The 20,588-nt window shown below is 38.9% G+C and overlaps 1 protein-coding gene and 1 long non-coding RNA gene across 2 annotated transcripts in view; one reads left to right on the top strand and one right to left on the bottom strand.

Annotated features, from left to right (window-relative positions):
* Nucleotides 1-7,530: 7,530 nt before the first annotated feature.
* Nucleotides 7,531-17,829, bottom strand: LOC125698457 (uncharacterized). The gene is made up of 3 exons (XR_007379194.1): nucleotides 17,691-17,829; nucleotides 17,476-17,592; nucleotides 7,531-7,966 (listed from the first exon to the last, which is right to left on the bottom strand). It is a non-coding gene; the product is annotated as an uncharacterized LOC125698457 (long non-coding RNA).
* A 13-nt stretch (nucleotides 17,830-17,842) lies between these two features.
* The window catches only part of BNC1 (basonuclin 1), a 71,216-nt gene continuing 68,470 nt past the window's right edge, over nucleotides 17,843-20,588 (top strand). The window contains exon 1 of the mRNA XM_048956758.1: nucleotides 17,843-18,051. Within this exon, the coding sequence (XP_048812715.1) occupies nucleotides 18,043-18,051 (9 nt within the window). The 5' untranslated portion in view covers nucleotides 17,843-18,042. The remainder of the gene's footprint in view (nucleotides 18,052-20,588) is intronic.

Here is a 20,588-nt window from a genome sequence, read left to right on the forward strand (position 1 = left end):
TCAAAGTGTATCAGTTCTTTTACAAAGCCACACAGCATCAGTATGACAAGTGAAACTAGCCAGTTCTACAGCTCCTTACACTTCGAATGTTTTCACGATATTGAGCCTTACAACAAAAATGTCATCCAGGGCTGATCTTTAAGCCTTTCTTCATTGAATCAACTCACATACGTCACAGATACTTAACAGTAACTGCAGAGATGGGTGAACCAGCTAGCGGAAAATCCTGACCCAACGTGTGTTTGCTCCAAAAGCCTTCCCAACCTTCTCTAAAGCTCATATCACATCAGTGGGAATCTCCTGATTTTCTTGTTTCTCCTTGCTGATTTCCTTCTTGTAGTGCTGCTTGCTGATGATACAGAAAAGCTGCCGTACCCAAGCCCTTCAGCTTAGTCACCCCTCACAGAAGACTTGAGAAACTTCTCTGTGGTAAGGCAGATAGGCAAACACCCAGTGCAACGGGTAGCAGATGCCCTGCTGAAATGGGCAGCATGTTTCATACACCGAAAGTGAAAAATGCACTTAAATGCTTGGCTGAAATTTTCTTCTTTTTTAATAACCCTCCTTTTTTTTCCATAGGAAGTAGATTGGGGTGGAAGGAGACATCTAGAAAGCACAGGCTAGCAATGTGTTCACTATTAGTCATATTTCTCTATGTTCCCTGTTCTATCATTTCATACCTTCCCTTTTCCACTACTTTTCTTTCTAGGCTTTCTTGCCCTTTATTTTCTGTTCACCTTCTTTTTGCTGACAGACTCCATGCGTGCAAGGGTTTAGCTTCATATCTTTGTCTTTCAAAGGATCTGTTTAGCACTTACTCATTATTTTGCCTTAGATGTGTGCTTACCACTGTCCACACAGAAGCCAATGCCCTGTGCGAACACTGGTGCATACCTTGCTCTCTGTTGCTCTTAATTGCCACCACAGATGACCTTTCAGCCTGAGTTTTGAAGCTCAGTCATGAGATGTATGGTATTTTCCAAGCTATTTGCACATGTTTTCACTGAAGGCTGTGTGTATGTGTATGCAGCCATGGGTCATTACACAAAGTGAAACCACCAGCTGGTGTGTCGTAGGCCACCAAACAGTCACCAGCTGATAATGACTCTCCATTATTACTAACCAGGGTCAAATTCATGCCAGTGACCTAGAAGGAAAGGGCTCCATATCTCATTACCAACATTCTGAGCTCTCTAGTTCTACCATCCACTGCATTTTGGTCTTTAAGGAAAACTTTAAGTCACAAAATGAAAATTCAGGAAACTAAACTTGGGAAACTGAAAAGCATGCATTGTATCTTGCCACAATAAAAGCCATTCAGCGCACATGAAATCTTTCCTTTCATAATCTGATAATGAATTCACAGCATACAAATATCTTCTTACGTAAAACAGCTGCCTAACCTACGGACAGAGGTCTCAAGGTATTTAGTATGATGCAGAAACTGTTGAAAGAATAACAGACATTTATAGAAATCCCTAAATACTTTTTTATTTGATAGTCCTTAGCTTTTCCTCTGTCACTTTGGTGTGTTCAGTACATAGTAAGATTCATAGAAACCCACAGAGAGCGTTATAACAAAAGTAGATATTTTGAAATGTTCCTTAATTCATATCAAGTTAAACTGTTTATCGAAATTAAACTTTTAATAATCCCAAGTCATCAGTAAACTGTGCTTGCAAATGTCAAAGTGGGATCTCATAATTTTAAAACAGCATTTTTAATCTTCCCTCATTTCAAGGTCTTCTGCAGTACTTCTGTTTTCTCTTTTGGGATTAAAAATAAGTGTTGCACTGCTTCAGGATATTTAGATATAAAGGACTCAGAGCTGGAAAATAACTTCAATGTTGAAATTATTTAGCAAAAAACTGAAAATGTGTGGTCTGCTTCATTTAAACTACTGATTGCCAGAACACATTGCATTTTAGGATTCAGTCCTAAAGGGTCTGGGAATATAGGAACTTAACAGCCAAACTAATCTAACTAAAAGTATACGCTCATCTTTTTGCCCTCCTTTGCTGATTAACAGTACAGAATCCCAACCTGGAAGTTCTTTCCTATATTGTCTGTACTAATACGTAAAACCTTTCTAATGTAAATAATCCTAAAGCTGTCAAAGCACTTATCAAAGTAGGAGAAGTGATAGTTCCTAAAATAGCAGTTATGCCATCATCAGGTCTGTTGAAATACTGAATCCTAAACTTGGACTTGGGCGAGTAAGTAGAGGAATTAATCTTAAATATTTTACACATAAAAAAATATATTTTAGTTTATTTGTTTTAACGTATTTTTTATAGTTAGAATCATTCTGTTTGTGAAGAGTACTTCATTCAGCTACTTATTTGGGCTCTTAGGGATTTTATTTCCCCTTTCACTAAGTCACTAGCCATCTTCAATACAAAAAAAATGTGTTGAAATGTTGTGTCCAGATCAGTTTGTATGCCTGAAAGGGGATGGGAGGGGAACAGTGAGAAAAATCTTTGGCTGTGTTATGCTAGGCTTGATAGTAGCCTTGCCAAACCCAGGTGTTCAAAAACCAGAAGACAGTTCCCCAAAACACAAAATTGGATCGAACATCACAAGATTAATATCTATCTGTTTTTCTTTTAATTTACCTTATAGCTTCTGAGACTTAACTTTTAAATGAAAGCTGAAATTCTTACCTAACCACAGCAGTTTGGAAACCTGAGCATCAGAAATGAAAAAAAATAAAAAGAAAGATCTGAAAAATCCTGTGATCCCAACTGGTAATCCTTACACTGGTGAAGCAGTGCACTAAACATTTGTTTTTAGAATCTTTGTTTGAATTTACTTACATAAGGAAAATTCAAACATAGTATGTTGTGTTACTGTGCTGATAGGGAAGAAAAGTTTAGTAAGTCTTTTCAAAATAAGAGTTTAAAATGTGACTATGACAAAAAAATCCTGCAGATTAAATTTGTAACCACTCTTAAGTCCATGGTTTCAGTGAATTAACATCAATAATTCATTTATAGCACTTTGTTCCAATGGACAGGCCTGTACCTTCGGTATACCAGAGGTCATCCCAAGATGTTGATCTTTCATGGAGCAAGTAGCAGGAGCTCCTGAACACCAAATAAAATTCAACCTACTTGAAGCCTACATATTCAGCCTAGAAGAATAAATACGTACCAGTTGTGTGACCAGAACTCTATGACTAGTTCTCATGCAGCAAAGAACTAAATGCAACAACTGGTTTTACTACTGCTTCTTCAAAATTTATTTCCCAAATGCATCCCGTGAGGTTTCTGTTGCACACTTCTACAGCACCAAAACTTTTCCCTAGGTGTTAGCATTATGAGCTTTAGAGACTGTCCTAGTTTCCAAGTTATTTCTGTGATACAGAATGTGGAAGGAAAGGCAATGAGAGTGTGCTGACATGGGCAAGTCTCCTTGGAACCACTCCTGGGGTAGCATTATTTACAGTGTTCAGGAACCTATCTGATCTCTGAATCTGTTTGTCTAGTTTAGTCTAGTGAGTACACACCTAAGTGGCACACTAGCTTAGTCTAGTATTCTGAAAGCATTACTGTTTTTCTATCCTGATCATCCCAAGCTTATGCAACTCTGTTTTCTGTCTTTCCCACTGCCTTCTGAATCTGTTGACCAATCCCAAAAATTTGATAAAAGAGTAGTGACCTCAAAGATATTAAATTATATCCAGCTACATGAAAACTGATGACTAGATAGATGACTGGCTCATTAAGGGAAAAACTGCAACATGAACTCAAAAGTTCTGTTTTGTCTGGCTTGCCAGCCGGACAATCAACACACACACATCTCATAAGCAGCCACAGGATGTGTTGCCTCTTGCCCAGCTAGTAATTAGGGATAGCAAAGAGACCTCAGGATGCTGTGGGCAATGAGAGAGGACAAGAAGGCACAGATGGAAGATTTGAGGTACTGGATGGAAGAATCATAAGGTGTGTGAGAGGAGGGAGCTAATATCACTACTGTGGAGCCACACAGAGACATAAGATTACAAGGCAGAAGAGTAGGTGTTGAGTGTTATGAGAACATTCTTTGTCACAGGCTAGCTTGTAGTTGATGGTTATCAATAATGCACGATTCTTTCTTTTTTGAATCTATCTTTGTGAGTCTGATACCTGGGTTAGATCCTCAGCCTGGAGTTCATATACTCAGTTGTGGAAACCAAAGAGGATAAGAGAGAGTGCTAAGATAATATTCCTCATTGCGAAAAAAACATGTATAGCTTAAATTAGAAATTTTCCAGTGCACTTCAAACTCTGCACTGACCATAGCACATCAACCCTACAAAGTGCACCATTGCATGCATGGCCTCAAGAACATAGTTTGGGTCCAGAATATTTTGCAGTTTGGTGAGTTTTCACTGGCATTCACTGTTGGTGAAAATCATATACATACAAATGGCATAGATTGCCTTCTAGGATGTGCAGATGCTTGAAGTTATGGTGTTTGACATATCAGCGTATGCTAACAGAATAGAATAGGGACTGCTGTGTGACATGCAACTATGCTCTGTGATGTTTAAATACTATAGGACTTACAAACTTCATCAATACGTGAATATCTATAATGATATATTATACAATCTAACTGCAGTGGTCACAGATAACTGAACTTCACACCCTTATTCACCACAGCACCGTACATTTTCATGTTATGCGTTACTCTCCCACAGTGGTGCATATTGTCACTGTGACTTTCAGGTGTTCAGTGTGTCATGAAAATGTGCTGGGATCACAAAGGTGGGGCAACATTTTCAGTAGTTACATCTCCTGATACAAAACTTCTGTAAAATGATTACTCATGAAATAAGGGAAAAAAAATAACAGAATGCTCTTATTTATCCAAACCTATGGCTGTATTTTCTGCTTTTCCACATCTTATAGCTTAGTAACATGAAATGGAAGATATTTTCACAAAACTACTTATGCAGGTGGTTTTGTCATAAAGCAACATAGTAAAATTCAGTTCCCAAGCCATTTTTTCCTTTCCCTGAAACAAATACCTGTTGCTTTCTTGATTGTCACTTTCAAGGCTTGTCAAATCTATCACATGGATAAAATATTTGTGTGGGTCTTTTGCCAGCTGACAGTTAAAAACAACACGGCTCACTGTGAAAATGTTCTGCCTGGGTTTTAAAATCAGATCTAGGGTTAAACTAAAGATTGTACCAACTGTATGTCTTAAATCCATTCATTCCATCTGACCTGCAAGTACACATCTGCTGCATGTTAGCCTTACCCTGCTGTCTGACAGTGGCACACATTTGAATCCTCATCATTTTGATTAAAGACTTGGTTTTGTTAGGATGTCATGTACAGTATATCAAAGGAGATCAGTAACCAGTCTGAAAGTCAGATGACAAAGAAAACAATCAGCACATGCACAGTTAAGCAGAGTTTCATGAAAAGAAGGCTTAATGAGTTGTAATTTGGAAAACTGTCTTAAGTGGTCTCAGTACTCAAAACTCGTGGTGGGCAGTTTCAGATTTTAGAAACAGTTAGGAATTGAGTTTGGATAATCAAAATAAGTGTGCTGCTTTGAGTACAAATTGGTTATCTCAGGTAATCCAATTGTAGAGTATGCAGATAGAAGACTCAGGACAGGCAGAGCACGGTATATTTCTAAACATTTGGTAATAATTTTTTTAAATTATTGGGATTTGTCCAGCTGTTCAGTAAATGAATGGAGATTAGGAAATTGTCTTCTCTTTAATCAATGGATAATGAAGAGCATTTGTTTCAGACTCGTAAGACTAACCAAAATACTGACTCTGCCTTTGTTCGGTAGAAATACCATTTTTTGCCTTACCACATTAAAAAAACACTGTTTTCTGCATTTCTGATTGATTTCTGGTTTTAACATCTTAGCCTATTATGTTTTCTATTTGTGTTTATTAGTGCACATGTGAGTGTATCTACGTCTGCGTGTCAGATCATTACTAATCATAGTAGAGGCAGGAAAAGAAAACTTGTAAGCCACTGGAAGAGCAGTTCGGTAAGTTCAAGGCCTATTAGGATTAAGATTTGGCTGATCTGAGCCACCTGTTTTTCAACTGAATGCAGAAAGATGTGAATACTGTTCTTGAAGAAGAAGCAAGGATTAGTTAGTCTTGGGAAAAGACATATCCAGATCTTTGCAGTGTTGGCTGCCAGTCATACTAAAACAAAGTCAAAGGCCCGCTGTTCTTAATGGTTTCCTTCTATATGTCTTTATGTGATATTTAAGAGGTCAGAATTCTTAAGGAAAATCTTTATACATGGATTTGTTTCCCAAGGTATAGAAAAAAATTGAACATCTTTCAGTCAACATTAAAACTCCATGACTAAACTGTTTTTAAAAGAGAAATCGACGTTTTTATGATCAGCTGATTTTTTAGGTTATACTATTTCAGGATTTCACAAGTGAGTAACTCATAATCACTTGAGCTATCCATTGAAGGATCAGGCTTCCATCCAGTATACACATGGCACTTGTGCCTTGAGGCTTTGGGATTTAGAGTCTGTAAAGAAATGCAGTCGTGCATAAAGTGGACTAGCTGTGACCACAGAACACGCGTTCACTAAAGAACACCTCTGCAAGAGGGAAATAGTGCAGCAGATGGTAAAGCTGCACCAGGGTGGATTTGCTGAGGTAACTATGCTAAGTGCATCTGGAAGAATAAAGAGCAGCTTCTTCAACACTAAGAAAGGCATCACATGAACACTCCTACTAACGGGCAGTTCTGACCTTGAACATATGATTAGCGCATTTCCCAGGTTTCCTTTTAAAATCATCTGTGTTGTTTTAATGCAGTTAAGGGAATTCTGTGTTGTATCTTCTGCACTGACATCAGCAGAGAATTTTCCATGGAATGCACTGCTTGTGCATGATCTTCACCAGGAAGCTATTCTTTGGTCCTGTAAATCATGTGCTATTTATTATAGAACATGGATCAGAGATGGTATTTTCACAAGCAAGTATGTGAATGCAGACCACAAGTCCTTTTGACTTTAGTAAAACTCACCTAAAACATTCAGGTACTTAGAAAATTTTAGCAACTGAGTTTTGAAAGCTTTTGAAAGAGCATGTTACAATTCTGTAGTTCATCTTTTTGAAAAGATTGTTCCTTTTGATACTCACTCCCACTGTATCTTTAGACCAGTCTATAAGCAAGGATAACATTTCCTTACTGACCTGAGTTCACAAGGCTTTGTAAACGTTGATTTATCAACAGAGCAATGGTGGTATTTCCTTGCAAAGATCAAATCTCTTCATAGCCATAAGAAAATGTAGATTGCTATACAGGTGAGCTCATCATATCATAAGTGACTTCTAACTTGTCCTCCTTTTGTAGGATTCATAACTCCCCCAAATGTCCAGGTTCTTAGACCAGGATCCATGGATTAGTAGGATGGTAGCAGTAAGTTATTTTTCTGTTAGTTCTTTGTTAAGCTATTGAATTATTCTCTCTGAATTGAGTCACTGGAGTAAACTTTTTTATCTTGCTGTATATGGCAAAAGAATTAAGGTGATCTTTATTGCAACGGACAGCATCAGAAATTATAATGCAGTTTAGGGCTCCGTTACTGACTGTAGCAAAGGTTACATGCATTAATCCTTTTCTCTTCTGTCTCAACTCTTTCTTCAGAGTGACTTGGATCAGATGTTTGCATCTTGGAGCATCAACAAACATCTCCCAACGTTTTTTTCCAGGTTTCCTCTTCCTTTTCCTTTCCAGACCACCGGACAGGACTTCATATATCTGATCTTTTTCAACTATTCATGTATTTCAGTATTACTACATGGATAAATCACAGATTACTTGTAAGAACTTCTGAATATGTGCCAGTGCAATACGAAATTCATCGTGGTTTTGAAGTTTCATACTTCATACTTTCATACTTCTTCAATCTCCTCTATACCCACGCTGAACACGTGGTACCACAGCTGCACAACGTAACATCAGGAGTTCTTTCTGAAAGGGCATTAGAACAGAAAAATGATCCCACTGAGTGACACAAAAGTCTCTCCTGCCCAGTATCATATCCTCAACACAAGTGGATGCCTAGAGAAGAGTAGCAGTAAGGCAAATTCTGCAGAACACAGTACTCTTGGCACTTCTGATACAAAGCGTCTGAAAGCAAATCCTTGCTTAGTTCCTCTTGCAGTGAGTATTGCCTTTTACGTTCAACCTGATGCTTTATTCCAGTTTTAATGCCTTCTTCCTTTAGCAAGTTGTAAAATATTTTAGGAAATTAAGATCCTATAACAACAAAGGATGCTATTCATCATTAACAAAATGGACCAACACTGGCAGAAACAATGGACTTCATGAGATTTGCCTATTAGGTGTAGTTTTCTATTTATTTTTTTTTTCTTTTGTGTCAGAAAAAGCACTACTCTTTCAGGAGCAACTTTGTGGAAGCCCAGTTAGAGCACAGGCCTCCAGAAGTGTGTGCTAATTCTCTTATCTGGTGCTTAGCCAGTAGATGGGGCTAGTAAGGTCACATGCATGAAGGAGAGAAAGAGTGTAATCTGAAAAACAAATGAAAGGCTCGAATAGCAAATGAAAGAAGTTTGCTTTGCAGCTTAGAAGAGATTTGGGTGCATTTAAAAATACAACAATCTATTGTATTTTTTAAAACCAACGTGCATGTGGTGGAGAGTGAACTAAAGGAACATATTCATTTCTTCTTGTGAGATGCTTGTCTTTCCAATTGTACTGTCTGGAATAAATCTCTCCCAGACAATTAGTCTCATTTATGTCAGTGTCATACTTTAAAACTAAAATCTCCTATTAAAAAAAAAAAAAAAGAGAGAAAGAAAGAAAGAAAGAAAGAATAGCTAATGTTATTGTGATTGAACACTCACTACTAAATCAGTATAATTTCAGTGTTTGGAATTGCCATGAGAATAGCTGAGTTCCCATCAAGTTAAGTCTTGCATAGATAGCAGTCCTGCCTCTCATTTCCTAATGGTGCTGCCATCACTCCCTTCCCTGTTGACTATTGTTCAGGTATAATTAGAATGTGCCTGCAGATATTCCATTAAATGCCTAGCTTCTGTTTGTAAATTATATGCATTGTAAAGCTTATGAACTGATTTGTGTGTTAAAAATTCATAGAAGAATTCTGAATAAAAAGCTAAGGCATGACAATATTATTTTTCAGTAAATAAAAGTAACAAAGATAGCTGCCAATTCAGTTACTTAAAATGGAGATTTTGGCCCTTTTCTCCAGCTCAGACAAACCTGCCTTTCAAACAAAGGACAAGAGAGCATTGCCTGAAGGCTGTCAGTTTGCAAGCAACACAGCCAGTGAGCAATTTATTTATTAAGGGCACAGGAGACAGGTCATTCAGCTGCACATTTGGCTCAGGCACAAATCCCAAAGAATGCTATTAAGGACCTCAAGTTTTCTTGAATTGCTCCAGACCTTACTCAAACTATACTGCTGGAGTAGTTTTGTTGCTGAAGTTGACTTGGCAAGTGGCAGAAGCAGAAGAGGTTTCTTTGTCTTAAAAACAAAAAACAAAAAAAAACAATAAAAAAAAAAACCCACAAAGTTCATCTGCCCACAGATGTGAAATTGCACAGGACATTGAAGAAAACATATATAAAAGGCAGAGGAGAAAAGAAGAGTGAGGTCATCCTGCTCTTTTAGCAGTCTTGTCTGTCTCTTTATCACTGAGATGTTTATTAGTTTTCCACATACCTTTTGTCTGGAAGGTTAGGGTTAATACCAGCTGAAAGGTATATTGCCCACTAAGCATTCAGACTGCCCAGCTGAGCAGCAGTCTGTAGCTGCGTCATTTTATAAGATAGAATCTATCAAAAATTTTACATGAATTCTGAAAAGTTTAAGTTCTGTATCTAATGTTTATCCCTAACTACAAAATAATAGGCTTTCTTACCTCAATTAGTTTTTGTACATTTACATGGGCTGAGATAGAGAATTTAATCCAATAAATCTGGAAATAGCAAACTATTAGACATAAGACCAATCTGTAACTTTTCAATAGCGTACTACTTCTTGCTTTACTCCAGAGCTGAGAAACATGGAAATGCTGGTACTGGTACATCAAAGCATTGGAAAAATTTAATCAACGGCACCTTCAAGCTATTATGCATATCAAGTGGCAAGATAAAATCATGAATAACAAAGTTCTGCAAAGTGGTTGCACAAACATTGTTGAAGCAATCTTATAAAAGCGCAGTTTGCTGGACTGGACATGTCCTCTGCACTGAGGACACCAAGCTCCCAAAGGAAAAAAACGTGCAGTAAACTTTTAATGTGTGAAAGATCAAGAGACCAAGTGAGGCAGAAGTAAAAAGATGCCCTGGAAAAAAAAGAAAAAAGAACCTCACCCATTGTGACACAGGTAGCAACACATGTGGCAAACAAAACATGTTGGCTGCTGGCGAGGCCTATTAACATCTGCTGCAGAAAGCCTGGAAGAAACACATGCAAGCCAAGAGGAGAATAGGGTAACTGGCAAACAGAGAGAATGTGAGAGTGGGAGCACGTGCAGAGAAACTGCAGAAGCGGCCAGTAAAACTGATCCCAACGTACAGATGCTGATGTCTCACAAACTTTGCTTCTTCATCTCCAGAACAATGGTGACAACTTCACATTCGGACCTACATGCCAACCCCTAATCTGTAGTGCAACAGCTAATGTTATTCTTGGAGCTGGACAGTCTTGCTTAAAGGAGCAGTGACCTAAAAAATCCAGCTCCATTAAAAAATGTGGGTGGGGTGAAGTACATGGGAAAGAGGCAATCATGAAAATGATCCATAAGGAAGTTTGTTCCATGCTTCTGAAAAAGACTTGGCAATAAGCGATCGGGGATTTTCTGATTAGGAAAAGGTTCTAAAAAAAAAAAATAATAATAATAATAATCAGAAAGCATCTACACAGCAGATTAGAGAGAGAAAAGGTTCAAAATAATCAATTTTTATAAGAGACATGATTTGGTTTTTTATGTTTACTCCATCTTTCCCTGGCAATGCCAGCTACTTTTCTTTGTTACTGAGCTTCGGAGACGTTTACTTGCACAGGAGACATGAAAGGACATTAAGTTCACGTCACATCTGTGAACATGTTGCCATGTCAACAGGCAATACTTTGTGGCTTAATTATTGATTGACTCATGTTCCTTTAGGACATAACACAAGCAATAACAGCACACTGAGCAGCTTTTCTAACTTCGATACCTATTTATACCATACAAGAGGTGTGGCACTTCAAACCTAAGTCTGGCTAATGTCTGTATCAGTCATATTATAAGACCCTACCACAGTCATCTTGCAGGAAGAAAGCGACGGTCTCACACTTAATTGCATTAATCACGTTGATGAAGAACTAGGATTAGAGTTGCTGTCTTCAAGATCAACATCTCTATCCTGCACAGCTTAAGTGAAGAAGAGCTCTTTTAGGTAATGAGTGGATCAGTTCCTGCAGTCACTCAGTCATTCAACACGTTAGGCATAGCAACGAGAACAATTTATTTCCAGGCACTCACTGTGAGGTAAGGAAAGGCATGAACTTACAGTGTGTAAACTAATCCATGCTCACTATTCACTCTGGGTACGGCTTTTCTTATCTTCTTTTCATTGAGCAGCAAGCTATCTAAAATTACATGATGTTTACCAAGATGGAAGAGCGTGTGAACTTAAATCACACAGTTTCAAATACTACAAGTTCAACACCCTCACAGGTATTTGTACCCACATCTACGTGCCAGTTATGGGTCTACATGCACAAAGTCAGCAGACTACAATCGGGCAGAGAGGAACACTGAAAAGTAAACTAGGATTATCCATGCAGAAGTCTTAGGAAGTCTCCTTTGCAGGAGTCATTTCAGATCTTGCATTAGAAGTGTAGTCAGGCAGGATTCTTAGGCACTCAGAAATAAAGCAAAAGGATAGGAAAGCTTCTACAAAGTAAAAGGCATTTAGGAATGCAAAATGGATCTCTAGTCTAAAAGTAATCTTTTTTTGTTGGTTTTTTTGTTTGTTTGCTTATTTTTTGAACAGTTTTAGGCAGTGCCTTGGAAAATTTTACCTACCACTTAAGATTTTAAACTTTTAATGCTGGGAAGTACATGTACAGAATGAGTCAGCCAGCATCTTGGAACATCCTTTTGATGTGTGTGGTCATGCTCACATCTTGCAAAGTTTAGTATTTCAAACCCAGGTTGTACACATAGTGATTCTCACACTCAATTTATCACTGCTGTACCGTTATCTATATGTTATAGGTCCAAAAAAAAAAAGCACTCTTTGCCACTTGGTTCTCTTATGGTAATTTAGAAACACTTCAGATGTGGTTGTAGCTTAGAAAGTCACATTTGAACCCAGCAAGTTTCAATTAGGAATGCTGCACCATTTTTTGCAAGATCTTTTTATATCACAGAGCACTAACTGTTCTAAACATACTCTACATATCAAATTACAACTTACTCTTACAACTGCATATCAAATTTATGCTGCAATATGCACTTGTACAATAAACTTTACATCTCTATTTTGGATAGAACGTGTATTTATTCGGAAACACATTCCACATTTGTCGGCAATATTTGCTTTACGGTGCACGATTTCACTGTTTGCAATTTACTGTTTCCTGTGAAGTATCATCTCTAATTCAGAAAGCTGGTCTAATGCCTAAGAAAACGTGTTTGTTCATCTGATCTATTGATTCTACTGTTGCTCAGTTTGCCCAGACCTCAGAACCTCCTCTACATAATCAGGAAAAGAATACTTCCCATCCACTTGTATTCCATATTCCTAACATACACAGTACTTTGCACACTGACTACAAATCCTGTTAGGACTTCTTAGTACTAAAAATGAACGCTAATGAGCCTATTATTTTCTCAGAAGAGTAGGTCCATACAAACCACTTATGCAAACTGGTAATCCTGATATACAAAAGTGCTGCAGCCTTAGAAATTCTGTTTCTACTGGTCCATACAAATGATATTTTAGCTCCTAATCATTGTTGCTTAGAACTACTTTTCAATTTAATGAGCAAACAATTCTCCTGCCCCTTCACTCCCCTCTCTTTAAGCATTAATCTCTGGGGTAAAGCACTGTCAAATGACTCCTGAAAATCTAAAACTGTAATGTCCACTGTATGCCCTATCTTGGCTGTGTTATCTTCAAAGAGCTTCAGAAGACTAGTGAAGCATGCCTTCTTTTTTCCTAAACCATGTGTGTACAACTAATCAAACTGAAGGATGCTTTTACTAGATACTCCTTCTCCTAATCTGTTAGAATTCTTTCAAACATCTTCCCTACAAATGAATTTAACCTAACTAGTCTGTAACTCCATGTGCTAAAACATTTACTACACGAAGTTCAAAGTTAAAGAAAATAATGACACAGAAGAGCATATAATTTGTGAGGGCTTGACATACACAGCTAGCATAGCTGTAATAGAGCCAGAAAAGTCTTGGTTTGCCTCAGAGTGTGTTGCCTGAATCACTATGTCATAATGACTCAAACTTTCTTCTTTCTAAACACTGGAATTATGCTGACCACTGATTGGCTTGGAGGGGGTCCTCTTACTGCCTGGAATTTCTCTGCATGGAGGTAGAGGAGCACACAAGGAGTCTCATTCATAATTCGTATAGCCTGAAGAAAGCAACATTCCAAACTGCTCTTCTCTTGCTAATTTAGTTACAGACATTGTCACTGGAAAGGAAAAGAGCCATAGACCTGGCATAGATCCAGCAGCAGACATGAAATTCTTCTTGCTACATTCTCTGGATTGATAGAGCTTGACATTATCCCCCAAAGATGACGTCCTTGAAAAGAATATGCATATATTCATACACCTCAATGAAAGGTAGCATTCATTAATACTTTGTCACAACACCTTTTTTCCATCTCCTATGAGGACAATTGTACAAAGTAATAACACTACTGCCAGCCACAGAATAAGCCAATAACTTGTTATTTCTTGAAGTTCCCAGTTTCACCATTGCCAGCCATATTTACGGACTGCAGAACCTCTCTGCTGGCTTATGACAAAAGACTCTGTAGCTGGGATTGCATTATTAACCCATTGTCTAGGTGAATGACAACATAACTTCGTGCATTCATCTGCAGTGAAGGTACAAAAGGAAACAAGATGAACCAGAAGTTAAACAGCACGGTATCACTTACAGCTCTGTGTTTAGCCTGTTTATTTCTTTACAGTTGGTCACACATCCATCTTATCTGCAAGCTGTGGTGAGTGAGCCAAAATGCCAGAAATGCAAAATTGTATGAGGTCACCTTGGCATTAGTTAAATTTTCTACTTAGGGGAGACCTCATTGCAGCTTTTCAGTATTTAAAGGGACCTTATAAAAAAGATAGAGACAGACTTTTTCCATGGTCTGATAGTGATAGGAGTAGGAGGAATGGTTTTAAACTGAAAAGGAGAGATTTAGATTAGAAGTTAGCAGGAAATTCTTTACTCAGAGGGCAGGGAGGCCCTGGTACAGGCTGCCCAGATAAGTTGTGGATGCCCCATCCCCGCAGCCATTCAAAGCCAGGTTGGATGGGGCCCTTGGCAGCCTGAGCTGGTGAGAGGAAAACATGTAACCATGTCCATTGCACAGGGATTGGAACTAAATGATCTTTATGGTTACTTCCAATCCAAGCCATTCTATGATTCTGTGATTCTATGATTTTAAGACACTTGTTCATTCTATTGAATTTACTTGCTGCTTTATGTATATATAAAATTTTTAAATATTCCTCTATCAAAGTTTCATGCAAGAATCTTTATAATTACAGTGGCTTAACAAAAATGTGCAGCTAGCATAAATTACACGATTTTTTTTTCCTGGTGGTTAGAACAGTGATTACTCTTAGATGCATTTTACAGTGATTTCAACTTACCAGGTTTGTTTATCAAATGCTATCAAGAGTGTTTATTATGTAGTTAAAATACAGTAATTATTACTGTGTGACAAGGCTGACTCATAGCTACTACTGTACCCTGATAAGAACAAATATTTTCTTTTAATGTATTCTAAACAAAGTTTGGGTAAATGTAGCCTCTGTAGTCTGCAATAGCATCTGAGTGGGTAGGACTGAGCAAAGTTGTCAGAGTTCAGGACAGAAAATAACTAGAGGGTGAAAGGAGACAAAAGATAGTCTGATGTCTGCTTGCATGCTGGGGTCTACAATGACAGTGTGTTAATGAATGAACAACAAAAATGAGAATAAAATGTAGTGATTTCTTGTTTCAAGAAGTTAGATTGTATGCTCTAATGAAGACAAGTTTTCTAAGTCCATGTATTTTCACTTCAAAGATGTATTTAGTCATGATTTAAATTCAAAGAGAAAGATTAAAAAAATGAATATTTGAGTTTCTATTTAGCGTTGCATAGTACAAATTTCTACATGATTGAAAAAAGTGTTCCAAACGATACTTGATAGGGCCTCACAGATGTGTGGTTCCTCACATTCCTTCCTCTAACAAACAGAAAAAATAACCACAAGTATTAGATACATATTTGAAAGCCTATTGATGTAGGAATCTGTCATGTCATTCAGCTCTAACTGTTGCCCACAGAGACTTTCGCAGACAGAATGGGTGAGTTGATGGCTCTTCTTGTCACAAAAATTTGAGATGAAATCATTCATATCAGTATAATTCTTACTGAAGAAGCAATCTCACATGATACATAGCATAAAAGAATAACTCTCATGGTACTGTTGCTCCTTCTGATAGTTCTTCTGTACATTCTCACTATTCATGATGGTCAGCAGTAAATGATGTAGGACAAGAACAATAGCTAGGAACTAATATTTCAGGAACACAACTTACTTACAATTTTTCTTAGGCAAAACATCTCTCCGTCAGCTTTGTTCTCCCTGCTCAGTAGCCTAGCCTGAACTCCTTTGAGCAAGAAATATTTGCTTTCTTTTCCAGCTGCCCTAGATAGGGTGCTGAAGATATGTCAGTGTCCCATTCCTTGGGCATTCGCACTCTGAGTGGTCAACAATGAGCAGCAGGAACACAAAAGACAAGACAACTTTCCTGAAAGTGTTTAAAAACACAGTTTCCAAAAATTGTCAACTCTAAACCTTCTCTGTAACTTTCTGCTAGCTAGCCTAGTTTGTGGGAGCAGATCTATCTGCCCGGCCTTCACTATGTCTCATTGCTCATGCATCCTTTGAAAAGTAGAAAGAACAGACTTGGGGTTTACAACTCTGACTCTGACTCCAAGCTCTCCAGTGAGGAGACTGTGCTTGCTAGCACACACCTCTCCACTTTAATAAATGCATGTTTTGAAGTAAGCAGAAGTGCTCATTATATTTGCATTCCCAAATATTTATGTTTATATCAAAGTAGCAGAAACCAGTATTCAACAAATACTAAAATGGGCAAAAACTGCAAGTAAGCATCTTAAAGATTTGGTTTTGATTTACTTTTCATGGAATATTTGTAGCTGGTCTCTCAATTCTGGTGGCTAGCTCTTTATTCCATGGTTTAACACAACACTGTACCGTGAAGGAAACACGAATTCACATTCCAGCTCTTTCACTAAATGGATCAAAAACTGTACACACTTATCCCAAGTATAAAATAATCTCTTCCTAGAGCTCACTGGATTATCAGTTTCATGATGATTATGAGATAAAACAGGAGAACTGTACATTTCATTTGGACTAGAATGAGTTGTCCACAATATCTCTATTATTCACATGCATTTTGAAAGGACCAGTTTACTCAGAGAACATCAGGGCTTATTAAAAGTTGCTATTTCAGTGACCGTTGGATAAGCACTTATAAAAGATTAATATTAAGGAAATCTTCTCTGTTGTGTAATTCCCACATTTCTAGCACAATACTAAATATTAATAAAGAGTAGTAGTAGCTTCACTTGCAAGATTAAATCAATATGACTTTTTCCCCCAAACTGTTTGTTTTCTGAATCTGAAACAACACAGGGAATTCAAGAATTGCAGTGTGGGTACTATATACATCGTTTTGATTTAAAAAAAAAAAAAAATTCTAAACCTGATACTAAACCATTCTATCTCCTCAATTTGCATGCTGTAATACACTTCAAAGCACATTTTTGCCTCATTATTAGCTTGAATATGCAAATGTTTTCTCCTGTGATTAACAACGTGTATTTGCTGTATCTAGTCACCAGGTTCACTGACACTCAATGATGTTGCAAAGGGCGTGAAGTGATTAACAGGCTCTAGTTTTACACAGTGTGTGAGCATACAGCTATATACATCAGATGCTACATGAGATAATATATAGTGATAGTTTAAAAGTACACCTTCCTTAACAAACAATAAAATTGTAAATGCATAACTATTTCTAAGTAAACTGACCCAGAGCTTCTGCCGTTGCAAAGCCACTAGTTGCATTCACAAAATGTTCCTCTATGGAGCCCACACATGCAATTTGTGCAGAACAGAATGAGGCTGTAATAGCCCTTTTCACACATACCGCGATCCATACCTTGGACACAACGTTTCTACACAAGCAGAAGGCATCTTAGGAAGGTGAACAGGAAGGGACAAGGGTTCTTCCTTCAGCTCCTCACTGTATGAAGAGCCCTCAGAGCCGCAGAAACCTCTGAAAGAAGAGGAAATAACGATTCATTCTCTTTTCACTCGCCCAAGTGTTACACTGCTGTAAATTCACATCCTGAGGCAGGTTCTGTGGAGACACACCGACTGACAGGACGAGCCATCTCTCCTCGAAGGCTCCTCACCGCCTTCCCCCCCATCGAGCGTTCTAGAAAGCGCCTCGCTCCGCTCCGGAAGCCGCGGGGACTGCCCGCTGCTGGCGGCCGTTTAGGCGGGAAGCGCCCCGCTGCCAGGTGCGTGGGGTGGAGCGGGCCGGCACAGCGGGGGGTAACGGCCGCGCAGGGCACAAGCACCTGTCACCGGCACGTGGCCCGGGGAGCGGGCGTTAAATCACAACGGACTGAGCTGCCCCCCTAGGGGAGCACGCGGGTGCTGCTGCTGGCTTGCATCGCCTCTGGAGTGGCCCCCGAGGTGGGTACCTCGCATCCCGTCGGACATGGAGAACGTAAGTACTGCGCTGCGGGCTGAGTGGGCTTCGTGCTGAGGGAAGGGGCAGCGCCGTGGGGCGGGATGCGTGGCGGTGCCTCACTCGGCCGAGGGCTGCGGGGTGCCGTGCTGCATTCCTTTGTGCCTCGCCTCACTGACCCGAAGGAGCGGAGAGCTGGGCCTGAGAGGTTGGTTCTAGTTTCTGCAGCTCAAAGCATGAAAGTTTGCTTTTGGTCTTCGTTTTTTGTTTTTTTTTTTGACTATTTATTTATTTATTTTAACTTCTAGAGGATGCTATTTTTGCCCGTTAGCATTATGCGTGTAGCTGCTGGCTGATTGCTACCTTGTAAAGGTGCTGATGGCAGTAAGGAGGAGGCTCTGTGGTGGTAGGAAGGTACTGATGGTCTGCAATGTTGGAGGAAAATGCTGGGTGGCCCTCTGCTTTGGTGTTATTGCTTCTATTATTTAAGGCTAAAACCTCAGATTTAGCTTTTGGCACTGAGGTTGTAATGAGTTAAGTGAAAGCTCTGTGCCGTGGGTTAACGTTTCCTTTATTTTTTCCCCCTTTACATCCTGATGCATTTTTCTCTTGGAATCCTGCAACTCATGTTGTAGCCAAATCAGCAGGTATTGCCTTCAAAAGGTGGAGCCTCGCAGGTGTGAAACAGGCTGTCTTAATTACAGGACTTCGATAGCTTCAGTTGGTCACTGCTTTGCTTTCTTTATAACTGCTTTGAAAAGCAGTTCTGAATTATCAACTTGTGGTATTCTACTCTTTCAATTATGCCTCTATTAAAAAAGAATAATAATAATTCTAACTTTTTTTGCCCTCTCCTTTATTTTAAGTCATTGTGACTAGAAAAAAAATGCAGGTATTTTGGTTGGAGCAACAAATGTGCAGGTTTTAATACTCGTGTAACAGCAGTCTGTCAGCTGTATGTGTGAATGCCCAGGGACAGGAACCTATGACAGGTAAATCACAAAGCACTGCTGCTCAAAGTCAGATGCCAAAGGCAGCTTTGGAAGTCTTCAATGAAGTTAATCCTTAGATGGGAAAGCAGACTGCTTGTAAGTTTTGACCATTTATGACCACTGATTACAAATGTGTCACCACCTTGCTAATGCAGAAATCTGTGCTTGAGGAAGCAGAAGAGAAAAGGTGGGGTTGCAAGCCAGATTTCTGGTTTAGGGATCATGTCTGGGCAGTCTTAATTCAGCCCCCTTCTGTGTTATGGTGCTCACTTCATTGTTTATCATTGTGTCAACTAGCAGATAGTGCTCACACTGTACAAAAAATACTGTTGACTTGCTGGAGATCTTTGGTATATCTTTTGTCCCTTTTAAGGGAATAATTAGATTATCATATTATAAGACATAAAATCAAACTGTGGCACATACATGTGGGCAAAAAATTGGTGTTTCTTAACTGGGGCAGTTTCAGCTTTGTGGCCTGTTATCTTTGTTGTTTTTTTGTTGTTGTTTTTTTTTCCAAATATGTACTTCAATGTTCTGTTGAATTGAATATATGAATAAAACCTGGCAACTTGATCGGTAGAGCTGAGCTTGCTGGCCTGTAGAAGGAACTTCGTGTATCAGGTCTTTACCTCAGTAGGCTTACTGGCAAGAATGAACAGGCTGTTAGATAAGCTAATGCAAGAGAGACCAGGGTTCTGTTCTCTGGGTGGATTTCAGAGATGCTTGCTGACAGCAGTTTTCTGAAAACCTGTGTTCCTAAATTCAGTACCATTCTGTGTGGGCCCAGCTATTCCTAACCCTCCTGTATTCCCTACGATCTGTCACTTAAGTGTGCTTTTTGTCCTGTGTTCTCCACAGTAGGAGCAGTTTCTAAATTTTTTTTTTCCTTAATTCCTCTATGCTGTTGGGATTTTCTGAACATGATGCCTTTTGGAATGATATCTTCCCTCTGTTCTGGTACTTGTTGTTATACTGGCCACTTCCTTCATCTACTAGAGGTATTTTGATTAAAATTCATGTTCAGTCCCTTCTTCCCTTGCAGTTCAGAGAACGTGCAGTCTCAATCATTCATGAATTAACCCTTGCAGTAGCTCTGTGGTAAAGAAGCATTCATTTTCCCATACCCGAGAGAGGAAGGAAGGTGTGCTGATTGATGCAGAGGTACATAGCAATGGCAAAGCAGTGGAAATTCCATGTGAAGCCCCTGGTGTCTTATCACCAGTTTGCCTAAGGAGCAGAACTTGCTCCCCAGAGCTGTGCTTTCCCCACCTATTCCTCCTTCCTCAGTGGCCAGACCTTGTTTTCTGAATTTTTCATCACTTTCCTTCTTTAGTACTCCATTGTAGAAGCATCAGATGCATAGTTAATGAAAGGAGCTGCCCTCCACAAAGGATAAGCAAGAGTTCCAGGCCTGTTCACCTTGAACTTAGTCTTTCTAGCTTGAAGTGTTTTACAGGGGGAACGCTTACATCCTGATAAACACATGTTGAACAGTAAGCAATGTGTTGCAGATTATATCAGTCATATCCATAAGGCATTGTTTTACTAGGAAGGAAGAAAACAAGAAGATTATTTTAAAAT

This window comes from Lagopus muta, chromosome 10, assembly GCF_023343835.1.
Source record: "Lagopus muta isolate bLagMut1 chromosome 10, bLagMut1 primary, whole genome shotgun sequence".
In the NCBI taxonomy this organism is placed as follows: domain Eukaryota; kingdom Metazoa; phylum Chordata; class Aves; order Galliformes; family Phasianidae; genus Lagopus; species Lagopus muta.